The sequence below is a fragment of the Juglans microcarpa x Juglans regia genome, chromosome 7S (genome assembly GCF_004785595.1).
Source record: "Juglans microcarpa x Juglans regia isolate MS1-56 chromosome 7S, Jm3101_v1.0, whole genome shotgun sequence".
Classification (NCBI taxonomy): Eukaryota; Viridiplantae; Streptophyta; class Magnoliopsida; order Fagales; family Juglandaceae; genus Juglans; species Juglans microcarpa x Juglans regia.
This window is the reverse complement of record NC_054607.1, coordinates 17,634,115-17,654,869: the sequence shown is the minus strand read 5'-3', so window position 1 is coordinate 17,654,869 and position 20,755 is coordinate 17,634,115. Positions and strand designations below refer to the sequence as shown.

The following is a 20,755-nucleotide window of genomic DNA, read 5'->3' as shown; positions in this document are numbered from 1 at the left end:
CCTAGCATCTACGGGGTCGCCTTCAATGGGCACTAGACAGAGGCCCACCTCCTCCACAACTATCATCCACTCCAACAGCAACACCCACCACCTTGCACTTCATCAAACAAACACGCACATCGGGTCTGTTGCCATCATGTACAGCGTCTATCCTTCGACCAAAAAGAGGTAAACGAAACTAATATAATTTAGAGCTCTTCTTTTTGTTTTTATTCATAATCCTTCCACCAGGAAAGGGTAGGTGCTGAAAAAATAAATAATGAAGCATTGGTCTCTTAAATTTTTCCACGGTTCGGTGTATACGTGTGGAAGAAAAAGCAACGACGTGAACTTCTCCTGATTTGTCCTTTTTTGAGTACTTGATTTGGATAATGAGTTGAAATGATACGAGTTAAGATAGTTTATAAATAATAATTAAATATTTGAATTAATGTGAAATGAGTTAAAAATTGTTTGAGTTAAAATATTTTATAAAATTTTGAAAAATAAGGGAGAAAAAATTAAATAAATATATTAAAAAGTTAAAATATTATTAGAATATAATTTTTTTAATATAATTTTTATTTTAAGATTTGAAAAAGTTGAATTGTTTTTTATGTTTTGTTTTAAAGTTTAAAAAATTTATAATCATTAGGTAATTATTAGATGAAAAGTTAAGATTTGAAATTAAAAAATATTTATGTTTGTAGTGTTTGGATAATGAGATGAGATGAGATAGAAACATATTTCTATCCAAACCATGCCTAGAAACAGTTTCATCTCATCACTACAACTTTTCTAAGTCCCACATAAAATATAATAAATAATTTAACTTTTTCAAATATCAAAACAATAATAATATTACAAAATAATATTCTAACAATATTTTATTCAACTTTCAACTTTCATCTAAAATTATCTCATCTCATCTCACAATCCAAATGGGCCTTAGTTTTTATCTTTGGGATTTAGGACCCATTTATTATTCATATTTGATTTTTTTCATGTTTATGTCCCTTTTGAATAGTGAAAGTATTTCATCTTATCTTATCATTATAATTTTTCCACATTTCCATACAAAATATAATAAAACAATTCAATTTTTTTAAATATCAAAACAATAATAATATTAAAAAAATAATATTCTAACAATATTTTATTCAACTTTTAACTTTCATCTAAAATCATCTCATCTTATCTCACTATCCAAACTGCACCTAATCACAGTGGCATATTTTAAGTGTTTGTTCATTTAATTGGTTGACATACAAAATTACTTATAATAGGCTATATAAGGAGTAGTGTGATTGAGGATGGAAAAATTAAAGATGAAGAATTTTCTTATGAGTTTGTGCTTACATGTTTATAAATGACAAGCTTTAAAGTTGAGAAAAAAAAATAAAAAAATAAAAGGCCCACTTTCTTGTGCAAAAATGGGCATTGAATTAAAGTAGGTTAAAAATATTCAATTGCTAATGCAAATGATTTCACTGCATCGAAAATATTCTAATTGTACATTAGTATTTTCATCCTAAACTACTAATGTTTTTTAAATGAGAAAAACTTCTAGTCGGATGGCTATAAAAACTATTTTCATACTAGCCAATCAAATTGCGATACGTAGGCATCTCAAACTCCAACCTCCTGCACCCGACAACACCAGAGCATGCTCTCTCTCTCCCCTCTCAAACACGCTACTCGTTCTTCTCTGTTCTCAAATTCCATTCCTTCATATGACAATAAAGCCCGTTGGATCGACGTCATTATTCCACTTCATAAAGCATATATATCCACATATCTATTAAGACCCATAAAAAAATTTCCCACTTATAGTCTAAGAGAACGATTGATTCGTTGTGAGTTTCAAGTTTTGGAAAAGAAAGAAATGAAGAAGCTGCAGAGAGAGCTAATAAAAGTGTTGTAGTGAGAAGAAAGTGCAGAACTGGGTGGGTTTGCGCTTGAAGAAAGACGAGAGCTTGGTAAATAAAAAGCTACTACAAACGCGTTGAGTGCGAGGCGAGAGAGAGGACGTCAACTTCAAGTCATGGCATGAACAGTTGTTGAAAACATCGGAACTCTACGCTCCCTTTCTTCCTTCTTTCTCCACTCATCGAGCAAATAATCACTACTCATTGAGTCACGGCATGAACAGGGAGAGGGAGAGAACGAAAGGGATGGAGTTTGAGAATAGAGAGAAGAGTAGCGTGTTTGAGAGGGGGAGAGGGAGAGAACGATTTGGTGTTGCCGGGTGTAGGAGGCTGGAGTTTGAGAAGTCTACGTGTCGCGATTTGATTGGCTAGTGTGAAAATAATTTTTACACCCATCTAGCTGGAAGCTTTTCTCTTTTTAAATTTGTTATCTAAAATAACAACTTTTAACGATTTATGATGTGTTAAGATATGATCTAATGGAGAGCGTAAATTGTCAAGATTTGATAGATAAGTTGCTAAATATCAATATTTGTATATAAGAAAAAGAGCAACGCCTTAGACATGAAGAGATTTTATAAAAAATAACTCATAAACTAACGTGACTTGATATGGTATGTCAGATTGTAAAATTATTTTTGTTATAAAATAAATCTAACATATCACATGAAAATACGTCAATTTGTTAATTTATTTTTATGAAATATTTTTGTAACTCTAGTACTACTCTAAAAGAAAAGCTTAAGAGTGCGTTTAGATGTTAAACTGAATTGAGTTGAATTGAGTTGAGATGATAAAATATTATTAGAATATTATTTATTATTATTATTATTATTTTAGAATTTGAAAAAGTTGAATTATTTATTATATTTTATATTGAGCTTTAAAAAAATTATAATGATTAATTGAGATGAATTAAGATGGATTTACTTTTCAAATGAAGCCTAAGTATTAAGATTTCATTAGTTTGTTATGTGTTGAATTGTAGGAAATCTTTTGTGACACTGGAGGTGAAACGACAAAACTGACGTAGATTCTTTCATTAATTACTGGTAATGAATATTTTGCACAGGAAGTCTTTTCATTAACCGCTTTTCATTTTCTTCTTTTTTGTTAAAAGTGCAGAACGAGACTAAATGCATATTTAACTCTAAGAAATTGTGACAGTTTTCAAATCTTTTAGGCTTGTTTGGATGATGAGTTAAACTCAATTTTTTATAAATAAGTTCTTTATAAATAATAGTAAATTGAATAGTAGAAAGAGTTATATAAGATCCATCTAAATTAAGTTTAAAATGTGTTTAGATGTTAAGATGAATTTAATACTTTTTATGAGAAGTTGAAAAAGGTTGTGGGTTTTACGTAGAAATATGTATTAAGTTGAAAAAAGTTGTGAGTCCTACGTATAAGAAGGTTTTGAGTTGAGATGAGTTTAGTAATTTGAGATTTAGGTATTTAGATATTAGACTCAACTTAAAATTAGATCGAATTCAATTGAATTTTATAACCAAACGCAGCCTTAATATTATGTTAGGAGGTATAAAGAAAAGATGAAATAAATGTTGGCAAATATTATCACAAACTACCAAAAACTTTAAAATTTCTACCCTAAATTGCTTACATTTTTCAATTTGTTTTCTCGATTAAAACTAGACCATGAAGATCAACTGAGAACTAGTTATGTGGTACAATTTTAACGATTAGATCATAATCAAGTGAAAATTTGAAAAAAATAATTAAGATGAAAGTGGTAACGGTCTACGTTTTGAAGTGTGCTCTGTATGTTTATCCATAAGCATAAGTGCAAGAAAGAAGTTTTGAGCTTTTGCAAATGGCTAAAATGTCTCTCGTTTTTTATGATTATCGATCAAATAAAAAATTATTTTATATATCAATCTATACATCTTTTAGTTCACTTTAATATGTTGGGATATCATCGGTGACACTTTAAAATATCTTAAAGATATATTTTCGGATACCGCTGTACAATCATAACTCTGTATTTTCACATTGCTGAACAAGATGGAGGTTAAGGTCCGATTTGAATATAAAAAATGTTTCATCACATTTTATTATTATAATTTTTTTAAATTTTTATATAATATAATAAATAATTCAATTTTTTTAAATTTTTAAATAATAATAATATTAAAAAATAATATTTTAATAATATTTTATTCAACTTTCATTTCAATTAACTATCCAAACAAACGGGACCTAAAACTTTTGATTACTTGATTTATAAATAGAAATAAATTATAATTCACGGTGAAAAATATAATTTCGTATTCAGTTAATAAGCATAATATTAAAAAAAAGGAGAGAAAAAAAAATATTACGCGGAAAATAAAATGAACGAAAAATGGATTAGATTTTAATTCTTTTTTCTTTTTAGGGGGCGGTGGGGGATTGTAAATAAAAGTCGTCTCCGTGCTCCTTCCGACGAGTTTTCCAATTTCACCTCAGTCAGTCCACCTTCCTTCTCTCTCTCTCTCTCTCTCTCTCTCTCTCTCTATATATATATATATATATGTGACAGAGGCATTTTCGGTTTTGAATTTGGAGCTGATCTTCTCGAAGATACCCCTTCTATTATTGTCGCAGCGTTAGATCCGAACGGTGTCACGGCGACGGAGGATCTAGGATTGGGAGCTCAAGAGTTGGGTTGCGCGCTCTCTCTCTCTCTCTCTCTCTCTCGTTGTATGTGCGTGTTCGTGTGCCTGTGAGAGTGGATCTGAGCGGCGATGGCGTTGTCAGGCATGCGAGGGCTCTCCGTTTTCATCAGCGACGTCCGCAATTGCCAGAACAAAGAGCAGGAACGCCTCCGCGTCGACAAGGAACTCGGAAACATCCGTACACGCTTCAAGAACGAGAAGGTTAGGCCATGAATTCTACCACGCTTTGTTTATTTGCCTATATATTTTGATCGATCGGGATTAGTGGCTATATGTGTGTTTGGTCACCGGAAAATGTCAGAAGCGAAAGGAATTTTGAATTTTGGGGCATGCAAAGTCAAGGTGTTCACTCAGATACTATTAAAAAAAAAGAAATATTGTGGCTATCAATTAAGATTTATTACTTCTATTACAAAAGATGTTTACTCAGATAAGCATCATTAAACTACATGGAGAAGTTAGTTGGAGCTTCTAAGTTTTTCACCTTATGGGAAAGGCAAGTTTACATTCTATTCTGACTTTCATCCTTGCTTTAGCGAGCGGCTGAACATAGAGAGCTGATGGTCCCTTCTTTAGTCTTTTGAGAGGGGAATGCAGGCATCAGCATGATAGAGCTTTTTGCTATTCAGGCTTATTTTAGACCGCCTTTGTAATGGCTTGCGATTATGAGAGGGAATGGGCACTTAGTACGGCATGATGCAATTATTGCTCATAGGATTTAGTCTAATAGCTCAGCGGGACTTGTTAGTGTGAGCAATTAATTTTGTTTGCGAGGACTCATTTAATTGGATGATAAATTTTTCTTCCCTGGAGTATTTGGTGCCATCTATTTAAAAGATAAGCATGATGCCTGCAATGTGCATTTTCTTTCCGCATGAATTAAGATGAATTGTCATGTGTCTGGGCTGATTTTCCTCATGCTGGAAGCATCAAGCATGTGAGGACGATGTGGCATATCTTTCTTATTTACCATTTTTTACTTATGGGAGTTGCATTTTGTGTTGGCCTGCTGGGTCAATTGGTCCTAAGTGGGTTAGTTGTCTGTAAATTAGTGAGCCGTGCAGTAATGGTCAGTTATGTTTGTGTTGTTGGTTGGTTATTGTCAGTTATATGGGTCAGTTTACTTATGGGAAAAAAGTTATTTGGGTATGCGGGTTTATTGACAGATTGGGTTGTGTTTCCCATAAATTGCTGAATTATCCATGAAAATTGAATCAGTTGTGAAACCAAAAATGGTTGTGGAGGACTGGTGTAATGATCAAAGGTAAACTCAAGCTACATCTGAACATATATTCTAAAAGGACTAATTAAGGCGCCCATTGAAATCATTATAAATCGCCAAAACTTCTCCTTATTTCCACCCGTTCTCGTTAGACCATTCCATTGTAAAAAGCACAGCTCAAGCTTCATACTTGCTAGGGTTGGCCTTGATGACATTTGCAATGATCCAATGAAAGCCCAAGCCACATCTAGACTGATACTCCAAAATGACTAGTCAAGGCTACAATTTCTTTTAGACAAGTAGTCAAGGCTACAATTGGAGCATCGTTGAATCACTATAAACCACAAGAACTTCCCCTCCCTAGAAATGTGGGTCTTATTTTTCCATCCTCTTATGCTCACTCTGTGATACTATAACTTGGTGCCCTCAAAGTGGCCTTACTCTTTATTATTAGCTTTTAATTTTCTTCCATTACAAGGTAACCTAACATTATAGCATTAGAGATATCACTATTCAAATGGCAGAAGACACTAGAATGAATCAGCTTGCTGAGGTTATTGCTCAGCTTAAGATGACTGGGCCCTTCTAAGGAGACCTATAGTCTCATGGGTGGATGCTGGCAGAGATCCTGCAGCAGATCAATAACGTTACTTCAATTTATGATTCATTTTCACTTATCAAAAAAAAAAAAAAAAAAAAAAAAAAATTGATTCATTTTCACAATGCAAAAGGGATGGCGAAGGCTCCTCAAACACCAGTGTGCACCTAATGGACACTATTTTATTTTAGTTTTATAATTTAAAAAATATGATGGAACAATCTTGGCTTGATCTCCAAAATTGGAGCTTCTTAGGTTTAGTTACTTTGATACAATGGATGGCAAAGTCTATTGCTTTGATTACACGAGAAGAGTTTTGTCAAGTGATTACATGAGAGGAGTTTGGACCCTATTTATTTGAAGACCCCATACCGCTTCTACCAAACTAAGATGAGTGGGGCTTATGGAAGGTTATCTGTATCACCCCTTCCCTCATAAGGTCGGGAATGCCACTTTGAAAAATTACTTATGCGCTAGGTATAAAAGATTTCATAAAACAAAAATAAACCAAACTTTATGAAGTCAGAGTCATCAGTAGCACTTATAAAAAATTGTTGAAGTCTTGTACTTGTCAACTACTAATAATAAGATAATAAATTAAAAATCTCCATAAATGGTTTAGGTCTCTGTGGTTTCGCCTCTTCTCCCCAAGCCAAGTCTTGTTCTACAGTTTCATATTCACATTTGTTTTTGATAATTCAGTTTCATATTCACATTGATTATTACTTAGGATGTTTAACACATAACAGTGAGTCAAATATTCAGTAAACAATACATCATGCATTAAACATATCATTACTTACTAAGCCTTTTCTTTTAAACATCATACATAAATTAAACATTATCGTTCATTCCATAATATAAAATCTAGTAATGATTCATGCAATTACCCTTTTTGTGCATGGGTCGATGATCTTGACAATCATGATTGCACCTAAGGCCTTGGGTAAAATCTTGTCAAAAGGAGATGGGCATTGCAAAGCGCACATCTAGTAGGCCCACATCTAGTAAGCCATTTAAATAGCCATTTCCATTGACCCCACTATCGGTCATCAATTATCTGTCAGCAGTCAATCATTCAGCCATTCACCTTTCATTTCTTTTCTTTTTTGATTCCCTTTTACTTTTATTTCATTCATTCATCCAATAATATTACTACATATACATTACAACATATACATTACAACATATACATTACATGGCATAGTGGAAGCATGCACCCATTTGCATTTACATGCTTTTATAATTATAATCATAGGGATGCATAAAAGGGATTATCAAGGAATTGGTTTTACATATAAAAATAATTATACCCCATTTGAGCAACATGCCTTGCATTTACAAAAACATGTTTGTTATCTTGCAATTTAAACGCTAAGCAATTTGAAAGAGTGATAGTATAATTTAGAAAAGATGCATTTCTAAAGGTCTAACTTTCATGATTTCCTTGTATTTGTTTCTAGTTCCTAATTAGGTGTAATCTAATGTATACTTCTTATGTACTTGGGCTATGCCTATTTGATCATCAATAAAATATCTTCATACTTACCAAAATTTTTCTTAGAAAGATGCATTTCAAAAGGATGTAGTCATATTAACTTACATAACTCAAAGGTTGTGATCATATTAATGTAACTCGTAGCTCTATACAACAATTAATGCGTCAATAATCATTGAGAGAATGTTGTGTAGTTTGGAGGAGGATGATGCGGCGGTGCTTCATGGTGAAGGATTGGGCCGATTGGCCAACATTGGTTTCTGCAAAAAGGGACCCTATGCAACTTGGACGGGAGTTTCTGTCCAAGCTAGAGTTGCAACTGGTGGTTGTGCTGATCTTCGGTTGTGTGAGTTTGAACTTCATGAATTTGAGGCACATGGTGGAACTAGAGAGAGGTGATGTGAGATAAAGAGCAACGTGTCTGTTCTAATGGTTTGGGCATGGGGACATCTCTGCGCTTGCTTGGACTTGTGTTGTTATTGGCGGTTACTTATAAAAAAAAATGTTGTTATTGGCTGTGCAGTGACAGACGGCAAGAGAAAAAGCAGAGGGAGACAACATGTAACGCTCAAAGGGAAGGTCCTAGCCACCTCTGGGCCATACATCAAAAGTACTAATTAATGGTACATTGGAGCCCCATTGGAATCATTATAAAGAGCAATAACTTCTCCCTCCCAAACAACATGGGATCCCGTACACCACCTATGCTCATAAGTCAATATGGTGTAACAACTTGCTTTTGGTGGTCTTCATCGGCACTAGTTCTCGGGTGCAGAGAGTTGAATGGGGTGAGAGCATAGGGATGACCATGAGTGTGCAAGTATGCATTGATCTTGTTAGAGAGAGAGAGAGAGAGAGAGAGAGAGGTGGCGTGGGGGATGGAGAACTTTGTGTGAAGGGTTTGTTTTATACAGAGAGGAGAAGGGTCTTTGGCATCATTAGATGTGGTGGGAAGAAAAAATTCCAAGGGAGAAAGGTTGTGGAGTTTGAATTGAAATGGGAGAGTTGCAACAATATGAATCTTTTGTTGTTTGGGGTTTCAAGGGCTGTCAGGTTGATTCCTAATGGGCTGGGTTTATGGGTTTGTCATCCAAGAAGTCTGACTTTTTCATTTAAAACATGGGCTTGTGGCTTGTCCAACACTTATCCAATCCGACAACTTCAAAGGGGCTTTTAGAAATTTATAGGCCCTCGGGCCAATAACAATATTCTCATTTCAGCCCTAATGAAATTGGGCCTGGTTTTACATGATCAATCATGGTTCGCAATTCATTCCAGTAGAATACAATGGTTGCCTGAAGAGTTTAAGACCAGTACTTTCACTAGTGGAATAAAGGAGGAGATTAGGATTATCGTTATTATTTTTAGCACCCCCACCTTGATGGTAACTTTTCGTTTGGTTTGACTGTAGGAGAAGGATGCCTTAAGTCAATAACACCCAAAAAATAGACCCCAACCATTTTCCACCATCCTCCTATAACAACGTTTATTGATATCTTTGGCACTATTGGATTGTGAATATTTTTTATTGGCACCGGATGTTCGAAAACAAAGTCCTGACTAATCCTGGAAGTGCACCTTAGTAAGGAGTTTGCCGCAAGTGCACCTTGGGTAATTCAGGGGAAAATTCCTCTAATCCAATGCCCCTAACAATTGTTTGCACCAAGGGTTCCAACTTTAGACTTGGGGAGGGTATACCACCAAGACCAACACTCTTACCACTTGAGTCAACCCCTAGGGGCTTGTTGGAATGTGAATTTTCCTGGCCGCTTAAATAAAGGTGTGCTTGAATATCAGCAATTTCCAGAAAAAAATAAAGCTTGATATCAGCAATGGGCACTGAGACCATTATGCTACCTTTATTTTTTGCCCTGGTCCTTGGATCAAATGTCATCCCATAAGTTGGGAGGTTGAAGATCTCAGGTGTAATCTTGTGAGGGTGTGCATGTTATACCTAGAAAAAAGGTATTTTTGTGCAACTGCTTTGTATTAGGTTCCCTAAAAATTTGCTGTATCTTACATGTCACGTTTGTTTGTATTTAATATCAGTTATGGTTCACAGTATCGTTTTGGTTGTTTGTGATAGTTTTTCTTGTATTGTTCTTGGCTTTTTGCTGCCTGTTTCTTGAAACTTTATAGGATTTTTTTCTTCTTTCAACAGGGCTTATCACCTTATGAGAAGAAAAAATATGTTTGGAAAATGCTGTACATTTACATGCTTGGTTATGATGTGGATTTTGGTCACATGGAAGCTGTTTCTCTAATATCTGCTCCAAAGTATCCCGAAAAGCAGGTAATTTCATCTTGTGTACTAATTTTTTCAATGACAGGAACTTGGATCAGTTCTTTACATTTTATTGGCTTGGTAAAGCCCTGGTTTCGAGCTTAACTGCTGAAGACCAGAAATATTGAGATTTGGTATCATCGTGGCATTTTTGTATTATTTAACTTGTGGTTCTTAAAAGACATCTTTCACATCTATTACATGGTTTCATGTTTGATGTTAGTCATATATTGCCTTGTCCTCTATGTTTAGAAATAACTTTACTCTCAGCTGTATTTCTGATTTTTATTGGACTAAAAATGGCTGCAGGTTGGGTACATTGTGACATCAAGTTTGCTAAATGAGAACCATGACTTTTTGAGACTGGCAATAAACACTGTGCGCAATGATATTATTGGTCGCAATGAAACTTTCCAGTGTTTGGCATTGACCATGGTATGGCAATAGGATAACTTTTTAAATTTTAATAGCTCACTATTTATCTTTTTGCTTCAAACTACATTTGATTATTCTTGTCTATTCTCTTTTTACCTGTCAAAAGGACCATGCATTTACTTTATCAAGGTGCTTATGGAATATCCTCCAGTGTAGCACATTTCTTGATGCATATTTCAATAATTTACTTATCATGATGGCAAATATGGCCTGTACCATCAGTAGCTGACGGACTGTTATGTTTGATGCTTTATACTCAAGGATACTCTTTTTCATTTTGTATAATGATTATTCTTAACTTATTCCAAGACATCTGGTGTTCAATTTGTATATTTAATATATTTTAGGATGAGACAGTTTTGTTAAAGCATGTGCTGTAATAAGTGTATTATGAAGGGTTGAGACATCGATGGAAAAATAGTGTTTTACTTTATTTGTTTAAGAAGCCAAGAATCTTCTATTTAGGAACAAGTCCATTTGAACAATGGCATTGGGATATGTGGTGTATGACTTAATGTTTATTAGGACAAGATGGACTCTCTTCTGATGTTTCATTCATGGATATTTATTATGAATAAAAAGCTGAGCATGCCCTTGTGTTTTTAACCATCCAAGACTTGAACTTGTTGGAAGTTACTAATTATTTATCTGATCAAAAAAATAAAGTTACTAATTATTTATAACAGAGAAACAGTCGAGATCATGATGTGATCTCCTGCACAGTTTGATGTTCAGATTCTGCATTTTCCCATTCAATAATCACGGAAGCACTGTATTGCAATTACATCTTGTCAAATTCCTGACAGCTTGTGGAATTTCAATTTTGGAAAATCCTTTGCAAGGAAAAAGGCTAAAGAATTTCCCATGCAACTGGGCAATTTGTTTCAACTGAATAAAGCCCAATTTGGACATGTTGGATTTGGTTAATCTCATATGTATATTTTTCCCATTACATTCTAGGCCTTATGTGCCTAAGCATACCATCAAGAATGGCTAGGTTCATAGAATCATAGAAGGTTTTCTTTATGGCTTTCCACTGGCTAAAGATGAAAAAAAAATATCAATAACATTTTCAATTACCTCTAAAAAAAAAAAAAAAAGAAAAAAAGAAAAAAATTCAGGCAAGCTGCATCTCCTGGTTTATGGTAGCCTGCAAGGAAAAATAGAGCTGTACCACCAAGCCCTCCCCTTCATTACACATCCTTTCTGTTCTCTTGCGGATATTTGGCCACTTTAATGTAATCATATCTTCTCAACATACTTTATATGATGGTACACTGTTAACACTGCTTCCGTTTTCCTGGAAGGTGGTTTAACTCTCGATAGACAATGCAAATTCTTTAGTTACTGTTTTACTGTAATGAAGGGAAGGACTTGGTACTATGCTTTGCAAATATGCAGAACCTGAATCATTATATTTCAGAATTTTACGATTATTTTATGATCTATCTGAAATTATTTGATCTACTTTTTATGGTATTTTCACTAATGAATTAACTCTGCAAAGCGTTTGTTTATTATTTTTTAACTATTGCATGTGAGAGAATGTAAAATGTTTTCTGACTTGTCCCTGCCCCAGTGTCTTCTTTTTCTTAACTATCATATCATACTCTTGTTTTACATTAACAGCTATTGCTCCGTCATGACCTCACCTCATTTCTTAAACTCTGTAGGTTGGCAACATTGGTGGTAGAGATTTTTCGGAGTCGTTAGCGCCTGATGTTCAAAAGTTACTTGTAAGAGAACACAAATTTTTTATTAATCAGTAATTATAGAAAATGATGGATTTAATGAAGTCTTTTGATTTAGATCTCTAGCAGCTGCAGACCGCTTGTGAGGAAGAAAGCTGCTCTTTGTCTGCTGCGCTTGTTTAGGAAAAATCCTGATGTTGTCAATGTAGATGGCTGGTATGTTTGAATGTTCCTTTTCTGGCAAAAGGCTGATTTAATGGAATATGGTTACTTGTGGTTATTTATATGGTTACTTGTGGTTATTTATAGTTCCTTTTACCATTTGTCTTAGGGCGGATCGGATGGCACAGCTATTAGATGAACGTGATCTTGGTGTCCTGACATCATCTATGAGCCTTCTGGTTTCCTTAGTATCAAACAACCATGAAGCATATTGGAGTTGTCTTCCAAAATGCGTTAAAACATTAGAGAGGCTTGCCAGGAACCAGGATATTCCCCAAGAGTACACTTACTATGGTATCCCATCTCCCTGGCTTCAGGTTTGTGTTGGCTTTTTCCTCAACTTCTCTGTATGTAATGGATGTAAATTAATGCATGGTTGCGCAAAAATATCTGATTGCTGTTTCCCGAGACTGGACTCTTAGCTATAGAATAAACTGGAAACTGATAAAATCCTGACACTGGTTGCAGTTTAATCAGATTGGTCATCCTTTGTACTCTGACTGATCAATAAAGACAAAGAAGTATAGAAATATAAGAAATATCTACGTAAATAATCGCATCCTTGGTTGTCCAAGAGAATCTGAAGTGACCTGTTGATATGCAAGTACTTACATATTTATGAATGCATTAATGTGTTTCTGTAGATATGTGTTATCTAACATCCAAACGCACCCATATTGTTCTGGCATTAGATATCGTTTGAATTATAGCTGGAGAAGCAATAGTTTGAGGTAGAAATTAGCAATTTTTTCAAGACACCACATAATATCTATGCAGTTTAATGTAGCTTACTCCAAATTGACTATCTGTTGATAATCTTGTATGCGTTTTGCATTTAATCCAGTAAAGCTATTAGTTTAACCTTTAGGGTTTGGCTCAAGTGGTAAAGGCCTTGGTCTTGGTGGTATGCTCCATCCAAGGTCCAAGGTTCGAATCCCATTGGGTGCAAATAATCTCTAGAGGCCATCGGACCGAGAGATTTTCCCCTTGAATTACCCGAGGTGCCTTTGTGGGAAACTTCTTACTAAGGAGGGCTTGTGCCCCTCTGGGATTAGTCAGGACGCTATTCCCGGACATCTGGTGCTAATAAAAAAAAACTATTAGTTCTTCTTTTCTAGTGTCATCTATTGTGATTCCACTGAGGACTTCTTTCGACTGACTGAGTTGTGTGGAATTCCAAAAGGAAGATAACTCTCTTTTGCCTTTTTTCCATTATTAACTTTGAATGCTGTTGGCCATTTCTATCTATGGTTGTGTGGCATCTTACCCATGGATCAATAAAATATACAATGCGATCAGCTAAAAGTTGAATTAGATATTGTGCTAAAAGTTTTTGTAAGTAATGGAATATTGTTAGGATGCGCAAAGGGGTGCAACCCTATTACACAGGAGGTATGTAAAAAGATACTCCCAACTAGTAAGAGGATGGAAAAGAGCAAAAAATATTTTTGCTAACTTCTGGGAATGTTAAAATTATCTGTTCTACACAGAAAAAAATTTCTATTCTGTGACATTAATTGTTTACCATCTGTGGCATACTGACTAGAGAAAGGGTGGCAACTAGTCTGGTTTCAGATTTTTTTGTTAATAGTAGTTTTTTATGATATTTTATTTGCGGGATTTAGAAGGCCAAAGACATCTTCATCTTGGTGCTTCCCATGCTTAGCTTCTTAAGCATACAGAATATGTTTCCTGGTTTGCCTGGATAATCTACTGGAGCCCGGAGATATCATCCAACTTTGCCGGGGCCCTGAGAGTGATGACACTGGGGTGCTTTGCCTTAGCAATTGGTACTTATAAAATTATCTCTCCTATACATGCCAACAGTATTTTGTTTTAGAATGAAAGATGGCATATAATGTTTCAACTTTGCTTTGAAAGGATGGTATTCAACTATTCAAGGTAAGGTGGAATATGTGGTTCAGTCTTGACCTTCCCCTAGATTGGCTTTTTGAATAGAATTAAGGTTCTATCTGGTTCAGGTGTAAAACAATGGTTTTACACCCTTGAATGACAATCTAACACATCATCATTCAATGATTCTTGGAAAATAAATGACAGCACCTGATTGTTTCTAAAGTCACGCTCTCCCCCACCTTTGTAAGCTATCTTTGCTTTTCCAACACTTTCTTTTCACTTTTCTCTCATTTTCCTTTAATGAATATCAACTTCTCTACTGAAAAAAAAAAAAAAGAATATCAACTGCTCCTACCCCTGCCTACGATCGACAAAACTGGTCATACACGGTGTTCATGACCTCACCTTCGACCACTGGCATTCGATTCGCATAAAAGGTTTATTACTCTGCCACCTTAGTTCCATAACTCTACTAAGTTTGTTGCCTCCAATGGGTCCTGTTTTGTGGTTGTTCAAGAGTGCTGTCAAAGAATTGCAGAATGGTATGTGGATTTTGAGAGTTTGTTTGGTTTTTAATGCAAGGAGACTTAATGAAAAAAAAAGTTTTGGGTTTGGGAGAAATGTAAAGAAAACAAAAAATATGAAAGCATATACTGCTAGGTAAAAAAATGTCAAATTTACATAAATCTTTGGAAGTGCCTGTTTGGTCGTTGAGAAAGTGGAGGAGAAATGAGGAAAATAAGATTATGGTTGCTGGGATATCTGAGGTTTCGATTTGCAAGCAATGAAAATGGATGCTCATTTGCTTAAGTTGGTAGAGTATTATAAATGAAATTACTATTTGCTCAGTTCCGTAAAGGATTTTAGTTTTATCAGATCATTTGGAATGATATCTGTAATATGAATTTTAGACAATCTATGGTGTGCTGTTGATGAAAAAACTGGGGAGAAAGTAATGACAAAACAAAGATGTAAAAGCATGAAGAAGATGACATGGAAGTTATCAAGTGACGAGTTTTCTTCTCTAACACTCTACTCCATTGGTCGATTGTAATAGATTCCAATGGTTTGAATATTCATGAATTCCATGCATCCTTAGTCAATCATGCCTAGGTGTTGCTTTTGTATATGTCATGTGTACTTGGGCTATGCCTATTACTCGTCAATAAAATCTTTATTTACTGTTAAAAAAAAAAGTTATCGAGTGATGCCCTGTTTTTCAGAAACCAATGAATCACTGACTTATCAACTTCTCATTAGTGGGTGTAAAGCTAGTCTTTACACCACATCCGGATCAAAGGGATTCCCTTTTGAATATGCCTTCAAATTCAAAATCTATGGAGTGACATGGAATTAAGTCTGTGTCAAGTGTCATGACGTAGGACAGATTGAGAAATCTGCTCATGGATGCTTAGGATGCACATTGGGTTCAAAGGTTGTGGTGTTAGGGTTTGAGTTGTATGTAGGGCTTGCGGTTTGAATTATGTTGAACAGGTGGGATTTTAGTGGCCCAATGGGGTTGTTTAAGCAAAAAGGTTGTAGAAACTACTCTGGCAGCAGCAAACTATGGTATTTCTAAGGCTGTTTATTGGATTTATTTGGTAGGTTATGGTCTGAAAATTTTAGGGCTTGAAGGTTCAAAATATCTAGGAAAAAGGTTGAGGGTTTAAGATCAAAGAAATCCAAGAAGAGGAATCATCTTGAAAGCTTTGGAACGCGAAGCGAATGGTGAGGTGAAAGTGGCCAAGAGAGAAGAATACCAGGGCTCTGGAAAACGAAATCACACAAGGGCACACACATGCATTCTATAAAGCAAAATATTCAAATTCTCAAATTAAATCTCAAATTGTTTTGAGTACAATGCCAAATCTATTTGAGATTCTTTACCATAGACTTATCAAAAAAAAAAAAAAAAAAAAAGATTCTTTACCGTAGACTTTCCCTAATAGGGGACTAAGAGCATTCACATCAAATTCGCTAAAAAATTGGCCAAATTGGCTAACGGTGGTTACTATTTTGACTTTGGCTAACCTATATACCTAATTCTTCACATTGGAGTAACTTCTTTTTGCATTATACTATTAAAATACTAATTTTTTTCTTTTATGATTTTTTTTATCTTTGCCTACGGGTGTCAAGAGCAAGCCTAGAACCAGAGTTCTTCAACCCTTTTACCATCCACTTCTTGCTCCAGGAAAGTAAAAAATGAAGAAGAATTCAACAATTGAAAAAGAAGCAGCTATCTGCTGGATTTATTTTTTTGGCAACAATGGAGACAAGCGACGGATGGGAAAAAAAGAAAGGAGATGAAGATGGGGGCTCTCCGTCTATGTGGTGTGGTTGAAATAAAGAAGAGAAAAAGGGAGAGAAAACACTGGAGATGAAATTGTTGAGAAAAAAAACAGGAAGAAAAAAATGAAGACGATGTCATGGGGGGTGGTGCGGCAAGGGAGCTTTGTTGGTGAAGGGAGGGCATGGAATGAGCCCACTTGAAGAGAGAGAGAGAGAGAGAGAGAGAGAGTTGCCATTTGGAGAGAAATAAGATTAAAAAAATGATGCATAGAGCTACAGTTGATCAACAAATATGTTGAGTTACTGTAGCTGATAGTCAATATTTTGTTGATGGCTAATCCAATGCAGATGATTTTTACCTCAAATTAGCTAAATTTTTGCTTGCAAGGACAAATGGCTAAGCCGATGAGAATGCTCTAGATGCCTAATTTGATTAATGAAATAAATCTAAGGCACTACATAAAAGTCCAGTGACTATCAGACTCATGCTAATAAAATATAGTCCAATTTGCAAAAATAACATAAATTACTAAAATACATTTTTTTATAAGTAAACAATTTTATTGAATAATGATAGGCATAGCCCGAGTACACGAGATGATATACAAAGGTACACCCTATCTAAGTTGAAGCAATGTAGACAAGAAAGTCATGAAAGTTGAGGCCATTAAAGTCTACAGCTATGACCCATGTACATAGAGATCTAGTAAACAAAGCTCTTAATTCCTCTATTGTGCGCTCCTTGTGTTCGAACGTCAGTTCATTGCACTCCTGCCATAGACACCACAAAATACATATCGGGACCATCGTCCACACAACTTTGATTTGTTGAATGCCTCTCAAATTGGTCTAGCTTGCCAATAGTGCAGCCACTGTAGCGGGCATACCCAAGCTCCTCTAATCTGCTGAACACTTCATTCCATAACACTATCAGTCTCACAGTGTAGTAATAGATGATCCATTGTCTCTCCAGCTTTCTTACACATGCAACACCAATCCACTATAATCACCCTGCGTTTTCTCAAGTTATCTGTTGTCAGGATCTTACCCAGGGAAGTTGTCCATGTGAAAAATGGCGCTTTAAGAGGCGACTTATGTTGCCAAATCCTTCTCCATGTAAACTGATTATTCGGCGAGTGTGAGGAATTTATAGAAAGAGCGAACCAAGAATTTACCTTTACCTGCAGGTATCCACCACAACACATCATCTAGCTGGTTGCTCGGTTTTATGGAATACAGTAGGCTAAAAAAATCCTCAAAGCTGCCCCCTTCTCAATCTTGGGCCACCCTACTGAAATTTATGTTCCATTGGACTTGTTCCCCCCGATATCACCATGAGATTAGCCACTGAAGCTTCTTTTTCACATGCCACCCGGAACACAGTAGGAAGTGATTCCTTTAGAGCACTATTTCCACACCATATGTCGCTTCAGAATTTAATCCTACTGCCCTCGCCCAAAATGAATCTTGTATATCGAGTAAAGACCCCCCATCCACGTCTAATGTGCTTTCAAACTCCCACTCCATGGCCCCCACCCACCTCTCTAGTACACCAACCCCCCCCCCCCCCCCCCCCCCCCCCCCCCCCCCCCCAAAAAAAAAAAAAAAAAAAAACCTCTGTATTTGCACTCAATCACCGACTTCCATAGTGCTTTTGGTTCCATATTATATCTCCACAACCATTTTCCAAGTAACTCTCGATTAAAAACTCTCATATTTCTAATACCCAACCCACCAAAGGAGATTGGGAGCATACGTTGTCCCAACTGACTAGATGGAATTTGAATTCATCTCCCACTCCACTCCACTCCACAAGAAATCACGTTGAAGCTTTTCAATCTGGGACGCCACACTTGCAGGAATAAGGAATAGAGACAGGAAGTAAGTAGGTAAATTAGACAGCGTACTCTTAATTGAGGTAATCCTGCCACCATTCGACAGATACAATCTCTTCCAGCTTGCCAATCTTTGCTCTATCTTCTCGATCACCGTGTCCCATATTGGAATAGCTCTTGAGGCAGCCCCCAACGGGAGGCCAAGGTATTCCATGGAGGCAACCTTACATTCCAACGTGCTAGCCAACTACCTTATGTTGTTAACACTTCCAACAGGCATCATTTTTGATTTGTCAAAATTCACTTTCAAATTGGACGCTGCTTCAAAACAGAGTAGGAGGGCCTTCAATGCCCGAACCTGGTTTTGGTCTGCCTCGCAAAAGATTAGTGTATCATTTGCGAACAACAAATGAGAAATGTTAATAGTACCCCTATTGGGGCCATCAATCGGGAAACCCGCCATAAAGCCATTAATAACCTGTGCTGAAATAATTCAGCTAAGCACCTCCATGACAAGGTCAAAGAGAAGAGGATACATCGGGTCCTCTTGTCGTAAGCCTTGGGTGCTGCTAAAAAAACCAACTGGACTGCCGTTTATCAAAACTGAAAATTTCATTGTTGATATACACCATCTGATCCACGATCGCCATCTCTCCCCAAATCCGCACCTCCCAAGTAGGTATATTAAGAAGTCCCAATTAACATGGTCATAGGCCTTCTCCATATCCAACTTGCAAAGGAGTCATGTGGTGCCAGCTTTTAGTCTACTGTCCAGACATTTATTGACGATAAGAACTGCATCTAGGATTTGTCTACCCCTTACAAATGCATTTTGGGGTTTTGTAACAATCTTCCCCAAAACCTCCCCTAGGCGATTTGCAAGCACTTTGGAGATTATAGACCCACAAACTGAAATAAATTCTGAATTTAGACTAAATAAGATACCAAGACCTTAACATCTCCCGCATGCACTTCCTTTTTGACTAAAAGGTATATTTAGATGCCATGTGATACATAGCTTTAGCCTTTGGCTTCCAAAGAGAACGTTCGCTCTATCCAAGTATGTATGCGTCAACATCTCAAATGTTTTTCCTGTTTCAATATACTTGTAAGTCACGAGAATGCTAACTTCCCCATATTTTTTAATCAGAATGCACGAGTTAACATCTCCCGCATGCACTTCCTTTTTGACTAAAAGGTATTTTCAGATGCCATGTGATACATAGCTTTAGCCTTTGGCTTCCAAAGAGAAACGTTTGCTCTATCCAAGTTTGTATGCGTCAACATCTCAAATGTTTGTCCTGTTTCAATATACTTGTAAGTCACGAGAATGCTAACTTCCCCATATTTTTTTTAATCAGAATGCACGAGTTACATCTAGGATTTTCTTCTTTTGGGAAGAATGATGTTTGGAAATTATCAACCTCCTCTTAGAACTGAAGTGTTGTCGACTGATCTGGGCTTTGCAATGGCCTGGAGTAGACAGATTGGCTATTTTTTAATTGTGCTTTGACTTGAAGGGTTTAGTCCTTGTTCTTGTGCTTGTTTGGGATTTCTTAGGTCTACCCATATTTTCTATATCTGCTTTTGGATGTATGGTATCGAGCAATGGGATTATTTTTATGACAGATTCTGGGGATCTATTATTTTTGCAGTTTTGTTGCTCATTTAGAGAGAGGAGAGTAGAAGATTTGTTGTTGGTGAAGTTAGCTTGTGGGTATGGAGGGAAGAATTATGAACCAGTAGGTCATTGATGTTTGATCATTAGAGATCATCATGTATCGGATATAGATGAACCTTCTTCTTCTATTTTGGCTTAACTTTATTTTACCTATGGGAAAATTTTTTATTTGCTTATTTATTTTTGAGCTACTACCTTGGTATATTAACCGTAGTGAAAAGAAAATCAATGGCTTATCCTCACATTCATATGATTAATGTAATAATGGTAGAGTAAGGGGTGGCCCCAAAGCCATTTGCAGAATACGTGGGACCTTGCCTGAGAGGATTCTTCCTCCAACCTATACACAAGCCAAGGCTTCTTGAAGTAACCCTTTTTTCTTTTTGATAGGTAACAGAAAGTTAAGCAAAGAAGGCCTCAGAGATAATATTAGATTGATCTCTAACCCTTTTTTCTAAAATGATTTTTTGATTAAATGTCTACATTTACACGAAAATCCCTCATTTTATTAACTTAGAATGGAAATGTACATGTATGATATGGAATTATGTTACTTTT

At 35.9% G+C, this 20,755-nt stretch overlaps 1 protein-coding gene across 1 annotated transcript in view; it reads left to right on the top strand.

The window, feature by feature from the left end:
* Window positions 1-4,305: 4,305 nt before the first annotated feature.
* The window catches only part of LOC121241118 (AP-2 complex subunit alpha-1-like), a 32,531-nt gene continuing 16,081 nt past the window's right edge, over window positions 4,306-20,755 (top strand). The window contains exons 1-6 of the mRNA XM_041138739.1: window positions 4,306-4,783; window positions 10,062-10,193; window positions 10,494-10,619; window positions 12,293-12,355; window positions 12,429-12,526; window positions 12,642-12,849. Coding sequence (XP_040994673.1) covers window positions 4,652-4,783; window positions 10,062-10,193; window positions 10,494-10,619; window positions 12,293-12,355; window positions 12,429-12,526; window positions 12,642-12,849 — 759 coding nt within the window. The 5' untranslated portion in view covers window positions 4,306-4,651. The remainder of the gene's footprint in view (window positions 4,784-10,061; window positions 10,194-10,493; window positions 10,620-12,292; window positions 12,356-12,428; window positions 12,527-12,641; window positions 12,850-20,755) is intronic.